Source organism: Toxorhynchites rutilus, chromosome 3 (genome assembly GCF_029784135.1).
Source record: "Toxorhynchites rutilus septentrionalis strain SRP chromosome 3, ASM2978413v1, whole genome shotgun sequence".
Taxonomy (NCBI): Eukaryota; Metazoa; Arthropoda; class Insecta; order Diptera; family Culicidae; genus Toxorhynchites; species Toxorhynchites rutilus.
Genome location: NC_073746.1, coordinates 168576153 through 168592979, shown reverse-complemented (window position 1 = coordinate 168592979; position 16827 = coordinate 168576153). Strand labels below are relative to the sequence as shown.

The following is a 16827-nucleotide window of genomic DNA, read 5'->3' as shown; positions in this document are numbered from 1 at the left end:
TTTCCTCACTGTCATGAAAGTTTGAAGTATAGTATAGGTACATTTAATGCAATTTTTCATTCATCGTGAAGAATTGTATTGTCTGTTTCGTCTGCAATGATTTCAGGGCAAAAGTACTTATGAAATCATGAAAAACGTTGACGTCTACGAGTTATTGTTACCAAACAAAACACCAACAGAATGCAAAAGATACTGAAGTACTGTCGTCGCTAACTGAGCGATACTATGCTCACGAGATCAATGCAATGCGACCTATTTTGCGCACGTAATCACTGTGGTGACACCGGCAGTTAGGCGCTAGTTTGCGCACATAACCACTGTGGTTACGCCGGACGACAAAGTGTTAATGAATTACTCAAAAAATAGGTATATCGTTATGTGTATGGGTATAAACTAAATATAAAAAAACCTTTTGTAATACGTGTAGTGAAATGTAGTGAAAACTATAAAAATGTTGACAATGGTTGAATTAAAGAAGGAAATTCGAGAGCACAATCAAACACAAGTAGAAAAATGCATGATTCCTGCATGTGAGAACTACTTTGGAAAGCCCGGAAGTAAAATATACGTGATTTGTTTTTAAGTTTTAGGTTACATTAGCATCATTTTCTTAGTTCAAAAACAAAATCCAGATGTCTCACCGATCGTTTACGTTTTGCGTTAGATCGCCAATAGGTAAATGTTAATTTCAATTCATAACTATTGTTTCTAATGTGTGTTAGTTTCACCTGAAACTCTATTCCTATTTTCGATTCACACCAATGGAACACATAGCTCAATGTCGTCCACGCGAGTTGATTGCCTAAACATTATGATATTAAAAATTAAATTTTGAAAATTTTCCAAAACTCTAATCATTTATCTACGTGTTCTCACCTATTCCATTTGTAGTCATCTTGACACACCGTTTATAGCATCCGACCTTTGTAAATAACGTAGTTCATAAATGTCAAATGATTTCCGCCCGCTCCACCCTCCGATTATTTTATCCTCTTCACGATCAGACTCAGATTTCACAAAACTGCATTGCTTCAGTTAATCTTGGGAGGAAATCATTAATTAAGGTCAAGAATAAGTGTGAAAAAGGCTGCCGATACGAAATAATAGTCAGTTTTGTATGAACATTAGTGATGTCGTTCAAAAAAGATGTGGCCCTGCTCATTAAACCCTACTATTGGGTGAACATCCTGATGGGCCTTTCATTCATAGTGGCAAAACGAGCGCCAATGATTTGTAACTATTTATGGACTTACTTGTTCAACCAGCAGGATCAGTGTGAACTGGATGGACGTGAAACAGAAATTCTATTTTTCCTGCTAATCGTCGTTATGATTCGTACAAGAAAAACGGGAAGCGTTACCATGATCAATTATCTAACATCCAGCTTCACGTACACGAAGATAGCGAACCTTGGGCTGTGGTTCTACAGTGACATTCGCTTGGGGCTAATATATGGAGCTCTGTTCATCCTAGTGGCGCTGACGCTCCCCGAACCAACATATACGGGGCCGGAAAATGTTGTGTACTTCCGGGTGGAAAATGGTCTTGAGGATGAACTCGAGAACGATAAACGTGTCAATTGGCTGGTGGCATTCTATACCGTGTGGAATCCTGCTTGCGTAAACTTTGCTCCAGTTTTTGCCGAACTATCTGCCGAGTATAACTTGCCTAACTTGAAATTCGGCAAAGTCGATATCGGACGATTCCCAGCCATTGGCAAGAAGTACCACGTTTCCGACAGTTCTTTCAGCCGACAGCTACCTACGGTGATACTGTTCCGCAATGGGAAGGAAGTGGCCCGACGTCCTTTTTCCGACTCCAAGGGAAAGCTGGTGAAATTTTTCTTTACCACCGACAACGTGAAGGCGGCCTTCGATATGAATAATTTGTATAAGGAATGTAAGGACAATCCGATCAAGAGTACCAAGGCCATAACGGGTGCGGAAAAGAAGAAGAATTAAATTATTAGGGAAGTTCTTGATGTCGGGCTTAGAACAAGCATTTAAAGGGGGTTATTTGAGCACCATTTTCCAATAAAGCTGTATCGGAAGGTATGTCACTAGCTTGCTAGTTATTTTTAAATGTAGCATATAATAGACATGAGAAAAAGCGCTAAAATGATTTACGTCCCAAATATAATAGTCTCAGTTTGTTTCTGGAGTGCTAATAGATAGATTCAGTCGTCCATGCGACCAGCCTAATCGCATTCAAAGACCAATGATGTGTTGTGTTGACTTAGTTATAAGGTCCGCTAGAGAAAAAAAAAAGTAATCACGAAGTAATTAATATGAAAAGCGAAGTGCTAGTCAATAAATCGAGCGAAGATTTCTGAAGGCACAGATGTTACTAATCCGAACACCCTTGCGCTTCTTCTTGTGTTCAATTGTTATATAACGTTTCCCCAAATGTAACTTAGACGAAGAAGAAAGAATCCCTAAAATCAGATTAAAATTTATGTTGAGTCGATGATAATAATTTAATATCAAAGAGTGTCCGTGTAAAAAATTGTTCTAGATATTCCACAATCTCCCTGTTTGTGGCGAAACATCGTTTTTCTGAATTTATTCAATCGGTTTTTGGAACATAATATTCACCTCTATTCCGGAACCCGAACGAGTTTGAAAATTTCGCAATCCGATTGAGATCGACTTTTCATTCTGCAACCTAAACGAGATCGATTTCTGCAACTTCTGCAAAATCCGTTCGAGATTCAAACCCATTCGACATATGCAAAGGTTGTCCTTGACCCAAATAAACGCCAAAATAATTCATTCGTATTTGTGAAGCTATTTACTCTCTGTCACATGTCCCAATGCAGTTTTAAATTGTTGAAATACGAATGAAAATTATTACTTGGTGTTCTTCAAATACTTTAAACACTTATTTCTCACCCTAATTTTATTTTTTTTAATAATTTTTCAAGTATTTCACCAAAAAATTTAATAAATATAAAATCACTATCACTATCGATTGGGTTTATATCTTAAGGCGCGTCCACATTACCGGCTTTACCGGGCGGTCGAGGCCGCTCGGTGTAATGCGGACGCGTCTTTACAAGTCAATCTCGTTCGAATGCATCATCGTGCTAACTTCAAACCCGATCGTGTTCTGAAATACGGGTGATTCATTTTTTGACGTGGGACTAAGTCTAACCGGAATATATGGAGGGTAAAATGAAAACCTAAACACAGAACATGCAGGAAAAAATGAAAGATTTCAAATGCTTATAGCTCGAACATTTCGTACTGGATAGGAGAGATGTTTGCATCACTTGATAGGGAATATTTCTACGCATCTATCGCAACTAACAAAATGTTGTTTTTCATTAGATAAACAATTGAATAACTGTAAAATATTAGGCGTTATCTAAACGCCCTAACTGCATCGTTTTGATTGGCCCGATTTACAGTTTCCCTAACACAGCCATGAAAACCAAGCAGCCTTGGGGAAATCGGCATTGCAAATACATGAAAGTAGGGGGACTTTTGTTCTCATCGAAAAATGTTCCCTAACACAGACTTTAAAACCAAGCAGCGAAATCGGCATTGCAAACACACGAAAGAGCCTAGAGGCGAGTGAACTGAAAAGTTTAAACCCTCTTAAAGCCAAAAAGAAGAAAAAGAACACACGAAAGTAGGGGGAGCTTTTGTTCCCACCGAAATGTGTTCCCTAATAGAGATTTCTAAACCAAGGTGCCTGGAGAAATCGGTATTTCAAATTCATGCAAGTCGGGGGTATTTTTGTTCCGACTGGAATGTGTTTCCCTAACACAGACTTCAAATCCATGAAGCGTGGGGAAATCGGCATTGCGAATTCATACAAATCGGGGGTATTTTTGTTCCGATTGAAATGTGTTTCCCTAACACAGACTTCAAAACCGAGGTTTCTGGGGAAATCGGCTCTGCAAATAAATGCAAACTGCGAGTACTTTTGTCCTCGCTTGCCTTTGTGCAGAGTGTAATATGTCTGTCCTAACATGATCTTCTAAACTTAGGAACCTGGGAAAATCGTGCAGCCACTAGAAGCGAATGAACTTCCCAGTTTCAAGCAAATTCGAGATTCGAGAAGTATGTACACTTTTGGGATGTAAACTTCAGAGGGAAATGTAAAATAAAATAATCGTTTGATAATTTTTTTTTGTCTTTATTGGAAAGATTTTCAGCCTTAGGCTGGTTCATCAAACGTTTGATAATTCTTCCGTACATATATTTTGTTCTAGTCATCATACCAAACGTAAAAGGTCCGTCATTAAATTTACTTGTAACGAAGAACAATCAATCACAATAAATGAATTGACTTAACACGGCATTTGTTCATTTTTTTCACTCACAGAGCAAATATATTGAACTCAATTGAATTTGGAAACTGTTTCATTCAATCAAGAATTTAATCAATACAAACGAATGATTGCTAAGCTAAGGTAGTTCCACGTGAACCTTGCGGTTATATCATAGATATAACCCACTCATTTTTTTTTTGACGTAGAACTACGTCTTTCATTAAGGGTGCCAAATCAGAAAACAGGTCACGTTTTTATGAAATAAAGTTAACGTCAATAACTATTTTTTGCGCGAAAGGATTTTGGCGATTTACATACTAAACGAATCGGAAATTCCGTAAGATTTGTTTAATATGCTATATGTACATTAGAATCCCCTGGTTTGTAAATGGTTAAAATTCATGAAAACTTTAAGCGTTTCCATTTTCCCATACATTTGTTCTGTCCATTTGAGTGCTTTCCCGAACAGAGCTGTCAATAACGAGCAACTTATCGACGACCAACGGAGGGGAAATCGTAGGATTTAAAGTCTCCGTGAACAAAGGAAAAGTAGAAGAATTAAGGGGAACACTTGCCTAGAGTATAAACAGTGGATCTCGCTGAGGTAAACTTTCATTCGGCATCGGACTGTTGAGTGATCCAGTTCACTTTGCTTTCGCTGCGCTTCAATCTAAGATTGGACCCCACCTGTGGTAATCCAACTCGGATATCGTCGTTTGGTTTTTCTGTTCGTTTTTCGCGTTATTCGTATCGTGTGGTTTTCTTTCCGCGTCATAAATTGGACACTTCGCGTAATGTGTGATGAGCAAGAAGAAGAGGAAGGCAGACTCGAGCCCTGCAAAAAAACGAACGCATTGCCAGGGGCAATAAAATTTCGAGGCAAGCGCCATCTAATGATGCACGCGATATTGGTGCAGTGAAAAGCGCTCGCACTGAACCGAGCCTTCGCGAGTTTGACACCGCTTTGAACAACAGCGAAGTAGGCGATTTCGGCGCGTCGTCGAAAATGTAAACGCCGTTACCTAGGCAGCAACCAAAATCAAGCTCCCCCCGCTGGTGGTGAAGGTGGTCACTCTTGACAAACTCATCAGCGAATTCGCATCGATGGGTGTTACAGCAGAACACAAGCTGTGTGACATAATTCAGCCTTTTTCCAAGCAGTTAACATTGTTTGTTTTCCGTCATCATAAGGGCTTCGTTGGTGCCTTTGAGAATGCATCAATGCATTAAACTGATGTTATGGCGAAGCAGGCGTTAAGGTTGTGCACCAAAAAATATTTGGGGAATACCAAGCATCTTGAATGTCTTACTGGAATGTTATAAGTTATTTGGCTTCGCGTGCCAGTCGCAAAACTGCCTTCAACTAGGATTGCATTTGCGCTAATATGGATGATAATGAAGCATTGCTACTGTTTTAGAAGTTGTTGATATTAACAAAAAGAGTTTATTTCGCTTGTTTAGTCATCAAGAAAGTAAATGTTCTGGAATCTTGTATGTGAATAAGTTTCGCTTGCCAGTAACAAAACTTCCTCCACTAAGGGTGACAGCTGCGCTTCTCTCGAGCATGAGAAAGTTATGCAACTTTTTTCGAGGCCAGTAATATTGACAGAAGCGTTTCTTTTGAGAATAGCACAAAATGATGAGAAGTGTTTATATTCCTAGTAGTTTCAAGCCACCAATGTATGACTCTGTATGCATGCTATGGTGAACGCTTGTTTGGCGCTTGGTTTACGTTGTACGAACAATGCCTAGAGGTGCGATTCCACTGAGGCAATACTAAATAACATGTAGCATGATATTTGATACTTGCATGTGTTGTCAATGGTGCTCCCGTGGCCGAGTGGTTAGCGTCAAACCTAACATGCCGGGGGTTCGGGTTCGATTCCCGTTCTGGTCGGGGAAATTTTTCTTCAAAGAAATTTCCTCTGACTTGCACTGTGGTCACGCGTATTCTAGAGCTTGCCACTCAGAATGCATTCAAGGCGTGTTATTTGGCATAGAAATCTCAACTAAGTACTAATGAAAATGACGCAAGTAATGCTACGTTGAGACGGCGGAGTTCCTCTAGGAACGTTAGTGCCATATAAGAAGAAGAAGAAGAGAAGTGTTGTCAATGTTGTTGTTTCCATGCGGTGCTTAAGATGTATTGATGTAGTTATGAGATGTGGAATAATGGTGCTGGTGCAACATGTATATAATCGACTGTAGCCGAGTCTATGTCAATCGCGAAAAGGGCCACCGGAATAGTGTTCGAGGTAAATTTTCAATGCATTGACATGAAATAAATTGCGACAGACGATCAGCAAGTGTATTGTTTTGCGAGGGCAAGAATGAACCATCAATCAATTATCGTCAACTGATTCTACAATAAAAAAAAACATTTCAAAGATTAATCTACTAAGCAGTTGTTTCTAAAATTTCACAGCATTATTGAACAATGTCCGAAGGTATAAATAAGCGACTTATATAAAATAACAGCGTAGTTCTACGTCAACAATGCGGTCGTATCTTGAACACAACCTCCTATTATTTTTTTCTTCAAAATATATATTTTATTAAAGCACATGTGGTGTTAGCCTGACGGGGCCGGGAGTCCAATATTTTGACAATTTTTGTCTTACAACTATGTTAGTAATATGTTACCGATTACTCGCGGTTGGCTCGAGGTTAGTATTACAAAGATCTCATAATTGGGATGTTGCAGTCTCCAGTACTATGTATGTGTGGCCGACACGGGATACTTCCTATTGGTGTGTAATTGACCATTGATCAGCGACGCCCCCTACTCTGTACCTCATATCAATCGTGGTGCATCTCTCTTGACTCGAGGAATCCAGGGTAGAATGGTCACTGGGCGGTACAATCTTCAGCTCGTGTAGAGTTGCCATGAGCGGTACAACCTTTGGCTCTTGTTGAATGATCAGTGGCCTGCACAACCTTCGACCTGTGTATCTGTAAAGAGTATGTGTATGTATTGCCGCGACTAAGTAAAAGTTCATCGATTGGATAGGAGGGATATGATACAGGGATACAACGGAGGAAACATCATCAAACGTTGACATCGGCGTTTCTGAGGAACAGGTATAGATGAAGCAGAAGATCAGGATCACGGCTACCTAAGATATCCCGGACGGAGATATCCGATTGCCTGCCTAGTGCCCTCAATGCTATGGAAAGCTGAGAGCGAGCAGCATGGAACCGGATACACGACCAGACAACATGCTCGATGTCGTGGTAGCCATCGCCACAATCACAAAGATTGTTTGTTGCGAGCCCAATGTGATAAAGATGCGCGTTTAGGTTGTAGTGATTGGACATAAGCCGGGTGATGTTCCAGGTGATTGTAGACAAGTAGGAGTTATAGCTATTCGAAAACATGCGCTCGACATCAATTCGTACCGCCCAATAGCGATTATGCGATTGTATATGGAAATTGTTGGAGAAAATGATTTTATTTCTTCTCGACAAATTGGTTGAAACAAAGGGCCTAATCTCAGATCTCAGATACACAATATTGGTTCCGCAAGAGCAAGGGGACAAATTATCGTTTTGCGTTGCTTTCTTCATAAATTAAAAAAAATCAGCTCACGCTCAAAAAAAGGCATTGGCTTCAGTATTCTTGGACATAAAGGGGGTCTGATTCTGTTTCAATAGAGGTTTTGTAAGTCAAATTACACTCGGGACTTTGTTTACATTTACATTTATTCATTACTATCAACAGGCCTGATCATGGGTGCCCTAATGATACTAATACTACAAGGCTACTATCTACTTAAAACTATACCTAACTGGAAAGAGCGGTGAAGTATTCCTTTTTCAAGCCTGCATAAGATAAGTGAAAGTCATAAAACAAGTAGCAACGGTTCAAAACACGAGACATACTCGATACGGGTTCGTTGTAACCGTAATTTGTACGAGAGTGGGGGAGGCGGAGAAAAGTATGAGAACGCAGGTTACGAAGGTGTAGGTCAAAATTGATCAACTGAAGAAGATCAGCACAGTCGATTTTCGAGGGAATCAGATCTGATATGAAAGTTGCCTTCGCTACATCCCTACGTAAGCTCAGCAAGTCGAGTACGATCAATTTACAACGATCATCATAGCTTGGTAGATTCGAAGGATCCCTTCTGGGCAAGTTACGTAGGGCGAAACGGACGAATTTTCGCTGGATAGCCTCAATCCGCTGGACTCCATTTTGGTAGTAGGGAGACCATACTATGCACGCGTATTCAAGAGTAGAGTGGACTAGAGCACAATAGAGAGCTTTGATACAATGTGGGTCTTTAAACTGCTTGGTGACGCGAAAAATGAAACCTAAGGATGGGTTTAGACTAGTGATATATTCGTGTGAAGAAATATGATGAGATTTATAGAAATCGCATCCAACTTCAGTGATTTCTCACCAGTGAGAAATTCGCCAGCGTTTACATAAGCCTGAATTTATTCTATACATTCTATACATATATACCTTGAAGAAGTGTATCATATATATTCTCACCCGTTTACATCTATTTTCGGATGAATGAATTCATCCGTAGCTATAGATCTCCCTAATGTAAACCCACCAAAAGAACCTAGATGCCTCGGTGATGATGTACGAGATAATCATATCTCGGAATGTTAGCTCAGAATCTAGGACGATACCAAGGTCCTTTATGATCCTAACAAGGTTTAAGGGGATATTGCGTGTTTTATACGAAAATGTAACAGGCGATCGTTTCCGCGTGAACGATATGACTGAACATTTTGCTGGATTCAAAACCATTCTATTTGTCTCGCACCATTCAGAGAAAATATCGAGTTGTTGCTGAAGGAATATCGCATCATCGTCGCTATTGACTGTGTGAAACAATTAAAAATCGTCCGCGTATGCAAGTTTGTGACACTTTACGCAAAAATTAATATCATTGAGACAAAGCAGGAATATGTAAGAACCGAGATGATTTCCTTGAGGTACGCCCCATGTGACCCGAAAAAGAGATGAAACGATGTCACTGACATCACACGATCAGTAAGATATGAGTGTAACCAGTTTAAAAGAAAACTGGAACTCAAGGCGATGTCATGATTGATTTTTTCTAACGCGGCTGGAAAATCTATATAAACAGCATCGATTTGGTTACGAGACTGAAGAGAACGGGCGATGAACGATTTGTACAACCCCAGATTTGTGAAAGTAGACCTTTTGGGCACGAAACCGTGTTGTTGGTCGGAGATGTAACTGCCGCTGGCGTGGGAGACAGTATCCAAAACTATTATTTCAAGTAGTTTGGAGATAGAACAAAGGTAAGCGATACGTCTATAGTTGCTGACGTTCTTTTTACTGCCTTTTTTAAAAACAGGGTAAACGAAAGATTTTTTTCCAAGCCTTCGGGAAAACTCCGCAGCGTAGTTAGCGATTAAACAATAAACTTAGCGTTGAAGATAGACTGCTGGAACACTTTTTCAACATGATGTATGAGATGCCATCTGGTCCAAGATTCGAGGATTTATTGAGATTCAAACAAGCAAGTTGTACTCTGCTGGAACTTGTGGCAGGATCAGTACAGATAGCAGGTAGACAAGGTACACTGCTGGCAGCTTTAGAAATTTGTTCATTATGGAGTCTTCCATTAACGAAAACACCACTGAATTGTTCTCGAAATAGCTCACAAATACCCTTTTTGTTTGATGCGTCCACATTGTTGCGTGTCATTACGGTAGGTAGTCCTGACTCCTTCCTCTGCACATCGACAGATCTCCAGAATTCTCGTGGGTTGTTTTTCGGATTACTCTGAATACGGTTCAGATGAGCTCCAAATAGCGCTCTGTTCAGTCGTTGTGTGAAACACTTGAATTTTCCTCACGAAAATTCAGCAGTAAGTTGGGTCTCTTACATGGGCCTTTCCCAGAGCTTATGTTTAACCCCTCCTTTGTACAACTTCTACGTAAGTGACATTGACAATTTCCTTACACAAAACCAAATTTCCTTTACTCCCCTCTTTGGAAGATTTTCGAGGATCAAAATTTTTTTTTCGAGATGACACCAGATCTCGACGTTTTATGCATTTTTAAGTTATTTGGCATCGAGAAAAAAATTTCGATTTTCCAAATTTCTTTTTGAACTTTGAGCGCTTTGAGACATCCCTAAATCATGTCCGATCGAGCTGAAACTTTGCACAGATATTTTTTTTGGGCCAATAAACAAAATATACATGGTCGGTTTTTGAAATTCGATGATAACATTTTTCCAATACATCCATTGCCACTCTAATGTTCATATTATCCGCCTCGAAAAAATTTTTGTACTTTCCGGTCTGTTTTAATTTCAGTAAAAACATTGAAAAACACTTTTTTGTAAAATATTTGGCCAATTAGGTAGAGGAAACAGTATATTGAAAAGCAAGAAACTGCATCAAAGTTTTAGGAAACATGAAGTTACAAAGATATAATCGAAATTCTTCTTAACATGTCCGTTTTACCCCCACCTCCCCTAAGAGATGTACGTGACGGAACAACCACGCAGTAGGTAGGTGGAAATGATGTTGGTTGGATTTTTTCAAAAGTCGTGTAATGCTGTGCTGCATAATACAAGGAGTAGAATAGAATAACAAAAAAGTGGAATCACTTTGCCATCGAATGGACTGCACACGCTGTTCTAGGGTTTGGTATTATTCCGGAATTGCTTCTTTTCGACTCCATACCAGTGCTATGTCCTATACAGAAGACACCTCTGGACAAGAAAAGGTATGACATCGGAAACTATTCCAAAAAAGTTCTGCAATTACCGTTCCTTCATATTATGCGTATTTTGGAATTGTCATGTGATCCACTGGGAGTTATTGGATAATCGCGAGACAGTTGATCGGTACCGGTATCAGGATCAGCTTAACATAGTGGCTTTTGACGTGGGACTACGTCTTACAGGAATATATGGGGGGTAAAATGAAAACCTACACACAGAATATGCAGGGTAAAATGAAAGATTTCGAAAACTTATAACACGAACATTTCTTGCTGGATCGTAAAGATGTTTGCATTAATTGATAAGGAATAGTTCTACGCATCTATCGCAATTAATAAAACGTTATTTTTCATTAGATAAACAATTGAATAACTGTAAAATGTTGAGCGTTATCTAAACGCCCTAACTGCCTCATTTTGATTGGCCCGATTTACGGTTTCCTCAACACAGCCATCAACACCAATCAACCTTGGGGAAATCGGCATTGCAAACACATGAACGTAAGGGGACTTTTGTCCTCACCGAAATGTGTTCCCTAACACAGACTTCAAAGCCAAGCAGCGTTGGGGAAATCAGCATTGCAAATACATGCAAGTCGGTGGTATTTTTGTCTTCACTAGCGGCCCGGTCTCTTATTTTTATAGGTTCACAATTACAACAGTGCTAAGGTGGACCGAGGTAAAAAATACGACAAATAGAGCTGTGTTTTGTTCGTCCGCTGGAACCAATGAATCGACGGTGATGTAATATTATCCAGCTATTTGTAGGTGGCCAAATTCCTAGCCAGGATATGCGAATGAACTTAAGAGCAATTAAAGTTGAGTTCGCTCAACCCAGCGAAAACACCAGAGGAGGCACTCAATAAAGCTTTCAAGTTTTGACTTACACAGTCGGTGCCTAAGATAGATAGAGGCAGACAAATCCATGTTTAGATTCGATTATCAGCCGACCATCTTGAAGTGAGCACTTGAACCATATGGTTGTCGCTCGGAATGCCACTGTGGAGTAAGAGTAGTCAAGTTCGGTCGGCTGATAGGATTCATTTCGGCTATTCCTGGCACTCTCAATGCAGAATTAGAAGGGTAAATCTTACTGGGATCATTCAAGCAGTCTATACGGCAGGTGTTGTGCTGCCAAAACCGGTCGCTTCTCGTCGCCACTGGAATGTGTCTCTGAACTCTAAGTAGCTGGTTGAGGTAAATTCGGTTTGGCTTGAGAGATTTTTCGCAGATTAGCTTATTGATCAAATGACTGCAGGTTAAATTTTCTCATCTTTTACGGAACATGACGATGCAGAGAACAATCAAGAGCATAAACTGTCGGATGATACGAAAACGTCTGGTTTCCGCAAAATACGGGAAGCGGATTTAAAAGAGACCTTTCTATGCTGGAAAACAAGTTCCCTCACTGGTTCTTGCCCCAGGATGGTATCATCGATTTTTTCATAGGGTAGTAGCGATTTTTTCCATTAAGTGTTATAAAAAATGGCAACAATGGCCGATCATGACCGTACTAATCAAAGTGATTCAACCCATGTATCAGACATGGTAGTCCATCACTGCGGGTTTTGCAATGGTAGCATCCCTCGAACAGCTTTATTATTCACATCTTCCTCACTCATATCCGGTTTTGCAACAACAGCAGCAATATCATCACCACTATCAATTACTATGGAGCGGGTAAAAACACGTCAATTCTTCCCGAAATCATTGGGTTTTCATCAATGAGTAGACAGTAGGAAATCTTGACAAAGTAATACTAGAATAACGACATTATGAAAATGAAGTAGATTATTGTAAGCATACTCTCAAATTTTAGAGGTTTTTGTTAACTTAAGGGGGACCCCTGTCAGGAAGGTCGAAAAATAATGAATTTTCGAGATTTTTTTTTTTCGGATGTTGGGAATAAAGTGAAGTGTTCGAGTATGTTGGTTTTTGTTTAAGGTACATTTGAAGATGTATTTTCGATTTGTTGATTGCTCGAATTATGATTATTACGCTGTTGACTGTTTGATGATTTTAAATCGGTACCTTGCTGGTGGTATCGGTTCTGAAGCAACGGGGTGTTGAACGAATTCCAATAAATATTTTGAAACTTTAGGACAATACCTAAAGCGTTACATAGGGGTTTTTGAAAATTCGAGAAATTGCCAAACCGACGGCCATTTTTGTTAAAAATGAGTCATTTTTTATGGAAAATCGCTGTGTAGAATCTCATAAAAAAAACGAAAAAATGAGATATCGATAAACAATGTTTGAAAAGAGACTTTAAATTTTGATATAACAAAAACATTGGTGTCAACAGCGACCAATTAACACGTCTCCGGCCAAAATGGGGGATCGACAGAGAGCTTTTCGTCTGGCCCACGTCGGTCCCAACGCATCGACAGTGAACTTTTCTAAATATCTATTTGTAGCTTGGTTGTTGTCGTTTCTAGTGATGTCTAAATTTTTCATTTATTCGATTATCGATTAACCGTTGGGGAATTTTTCAATATTCGATTCATTCGAATAATTGTTTTTCAATATTCGATTTATCGAGCGAATATTTATTTTTGTAATAATCACGTATCACGTTATCATTCTGGTCGCGTGGTCTATCGGGTTGTCGATGTTAGAAGGATGGATATAAAAATGTTCGATTAAAAAATTATATAGCCTGATTCTTAACCTAAAAATGCGTCAACCTTGAGAAAGATTCCTTTTTTTATTAATCGCGATTACAGTGGCAATTATTCGATGTATTTATATTTTGATTTTGAATTATTCGATACAAAATTACTCGATTATAATTTCAGATATTCGATTATTTGAATTAATCGAACGATTAACCGACGTCTCGTCGTTTCCAATGCCGACACTCAAGCGAACGAAAATTTTACTGTCGGTCCGGTGAGATTGCCACAAAAAAAAACCTAAAATTCAGTCCTCTCAGTGTTTACGACCGCACCGTTCTTGTGCACATTTTGTCATCGTAGCAATCACTGCTCACTGCATTCTCTCTGTTTATTTACATCGCGCTTTTGGACACGAGTTTTTAGCGCCTTTATTTAGGCTAGGCGCAAATTGAGAAGCGTATAGCGCTCGTAAGCGAACACGAGACTATCAACACGACTCATACGTGCCACAAACGTAGCGTGGTGGAGCGCATATTGAGTCGCAGTTTGGTGTAAATGTCGTGCCACTCGCATACAATGTCTGATTCACACAGAGTTGTGCGATATATTTATTTACTAACACAACCTTCCGACCGGTACAACCATACAGTGTCAGACTCACGGCGATATATGATTGTTCACCAACACAACCAACACAACCAGCATGAGCAGCACGAGAAACTGTGGCTCAGCCACAGCGTCGAGCGAGTCGTGTCTCACGAGCTCTCCTCCATCTCGCGTCATCTGACCAATTTGCGCCGTTCCATCTGTTTTCATTAGCCACAAAGACAGGCGCTATATCGCGTCAAGTTAGTCGCGCCATACGCGTCTCAATTTGCGCCTAGCCTTATAGTGACTTCAAATCCATGGAGCGTGGGGAAATTGGCATTAAAAATTAATGCAAATCGGTGGTATTTTTTGTTCCTATTGAAATGTTTTTCCCCAACACAGACTTCAGAACCAAGGGGTCTGGGGAAATTGGCATTACAAATTCAAACAAATCGGGGGTGTTTTTGTCCCGACTGAAATGTGTTTCCCTAACACAGATTTCAAATCCAAGGAGCGGGGGGAAAACGACTTTGCAAATAAGTGCAAACTGCGAGTACTTTTGTACTCGCTCGCCGTTGTGCAGACTGGAATAAACTTAGGAACCTGGGAAAATCGTGCAGACACTAGAGGCAAATGAACTTTCAAGTATAGTATAAAAAGTCTATAGTATAAAAAAAAAGACGGGTGGGTAATGTCGGTGACATAACCGGAGTGACGTAGGACAAAGGGGACAGCTTTTGCTAAATATATTTTTTAAATATATTGTTTTATTTTCTTCTCCTACGTGAATTCCTACCTATCTATCTGAAAAATGGATTAGTTTACTGTTTACTCTTTATGAACATGTTGGGGGTTCTGAAAAGAACCTTTGGTGTTGTGTTTTTGCGTTTTTTTACAAACTTGATTCTTGATTTTTTTCTGAAGGCTTAAATGTTCAACGTCGGGCATCTTTCGGCGTATACACATATCGTACAATCAAAATGATGGCTGTGATAGGGAATGCATAGATGGTCATCAGCTCGTTCACTATCATATATTTCACTATTGAGCACATTATCGTACATTAAGCTGTGGTTTCGGAGACGAATGAATTGTAAGATTTGTAGTCTCCGCAAACAAAGTAAATAAAAATGAAAAAGAACTGAGATTTTGGAGACGAACTCTACGATCTGTCGAGAAATAAACGAGCTATAAGCGTTCTGAAAAACCAACAGTAAATACAGGGACGGATGACCTTCGGATTAAAGTCCTTTAAAATAAGAACAGAGCAGCAGGAAATACATAGCTCATCGTGTTGCTCCTTAGTTATTTCTCTATGCAATGCAGATGTAACGTCAGTCAATTTTCAACATCAGTTATCATCAGTTATCTCTATAATCGCTGTTAGGTATACTGGCACCAATCCGTTCGGCCTAGTTACCCTTGCGGAGCAATCAGTAAATGAGACCAACAGGGAACTGGAGACCTGCACGGTTCGAGTGAGACTTTGCCTTTCCCTTAACATGTCCTCCTTTGTTACGTCCACACGTCCACGTTGCTGCTTGTTTTCTTTTTATGATGTGATGCGATGCGATGTTAAACGAGGTCGTACAACCACACTGGTTTACGGTTTGAAAGAAAATGAGACATTTTTTTGGGATCCGCGCGTTTTATACTCTAGCGGTACACGCTCACAGGATAGAGACAAATCGGCAGACTCAGCCAGAGGGGCGAGTCCAACGAGACGAACGAATGAGCGTTAAAAGGCAGCGATGGCAAAAAAATACATTCATTACGATTTGTTCGCTCGTTGGATTCACATGCAGGCTAAAAAGGGTCCTTTTCAGGATCACAAAATTATCTTCAATCTAAAGAGTTTATTTTTTTTGCTATCACTCGATATCCCCTTCTTGTTCGGCTAAACGTTTCTGTTTAGCGATTGCGTTTGCCACTCGCCACAGCTTTCACAGTTGGAAAATTTCTTCCCATCCAGCTTGTGACATATTGTACAGTAAATTACATTCAATGGCACGTCGCATTACCACCACTCAGTGTCGGATTGGAGGTAATTTTAACCTGTAATTGAACATTTGCGATGACAGTGGTACAGTGTCGACTTTCAATGTGGGGTCATAATTTGGACCCCGAACTCTATGTTTACAAAAATGTCCAACTAAATATGTCGCATTACAGGTCCGTCCAATTAGCTAAATGTCGAGATAAGTGTAAATTACTGTACTTTCAATCTAGAAGCGATTTAAGAATTGGTGAAAATCAATAACCTCAGAACAACTGCCAAATTCACATACTCATCAGATCCTGGCAAACAAATTATGAAAAAATCAATTTGTGTTTTATTATTATTTTGGATATTATTTTAGAAAGCATTGAACTGTATTTCGTAAACTCTTTTTTGGAAGGTTTAATGGCCCTGATAAGCGCCTTGTTTTATGGAATGGTTCCAATTTAGAAAACTTTGTACTCGTGGTTTTGGAAAAAAACCATTTCGAACGCCCTCGATGCCGCCTTGTTCTGGATTTGCCACCAAAGTAGATTGTATAAAGAACAAACTTTTTTCTTCTGCTACCTGATGCCGTTAGCGATTGCGTTTGCCACTCGCCACTCGCCACTCGCTGCAAC

General features: G+C 39.7%; 1 protein-coding gene across 1 annotated transcript; it reads left to right on the top strand.

The window, feature by feature from the left end:
* Positions 1-973: 973 nt before the first annotated feature.
* Positions 974-2441, top strand: LOC129777122 (thioredoxin-related transmembrane protein 2 homolog). The gene has a single exon (XM_055783195.1). The coding sequence runs from the start codon at positions 1131-1133 to the stop codon at positions 1959-1961; it is 831 nt and encodes a 276-aa protein (XP_055639170.1). The 5' UTR covers positions 974-1130; the 3' UTR covers positions 1962-2441.
* The last annotated feature ends 14386 nt before the right edge of the window (positions 2442-16827 follow it).

Bases quoted from the DNA above. Each gene is read 5' to 3' on its own strand.
- LOC129777122 (XM_055783195.1), top strand. From the start codon at position 1,131: ATGTCGTTCAAAAAAGATGTGGCCCTGCTCATTAAACCCTACTATTGG.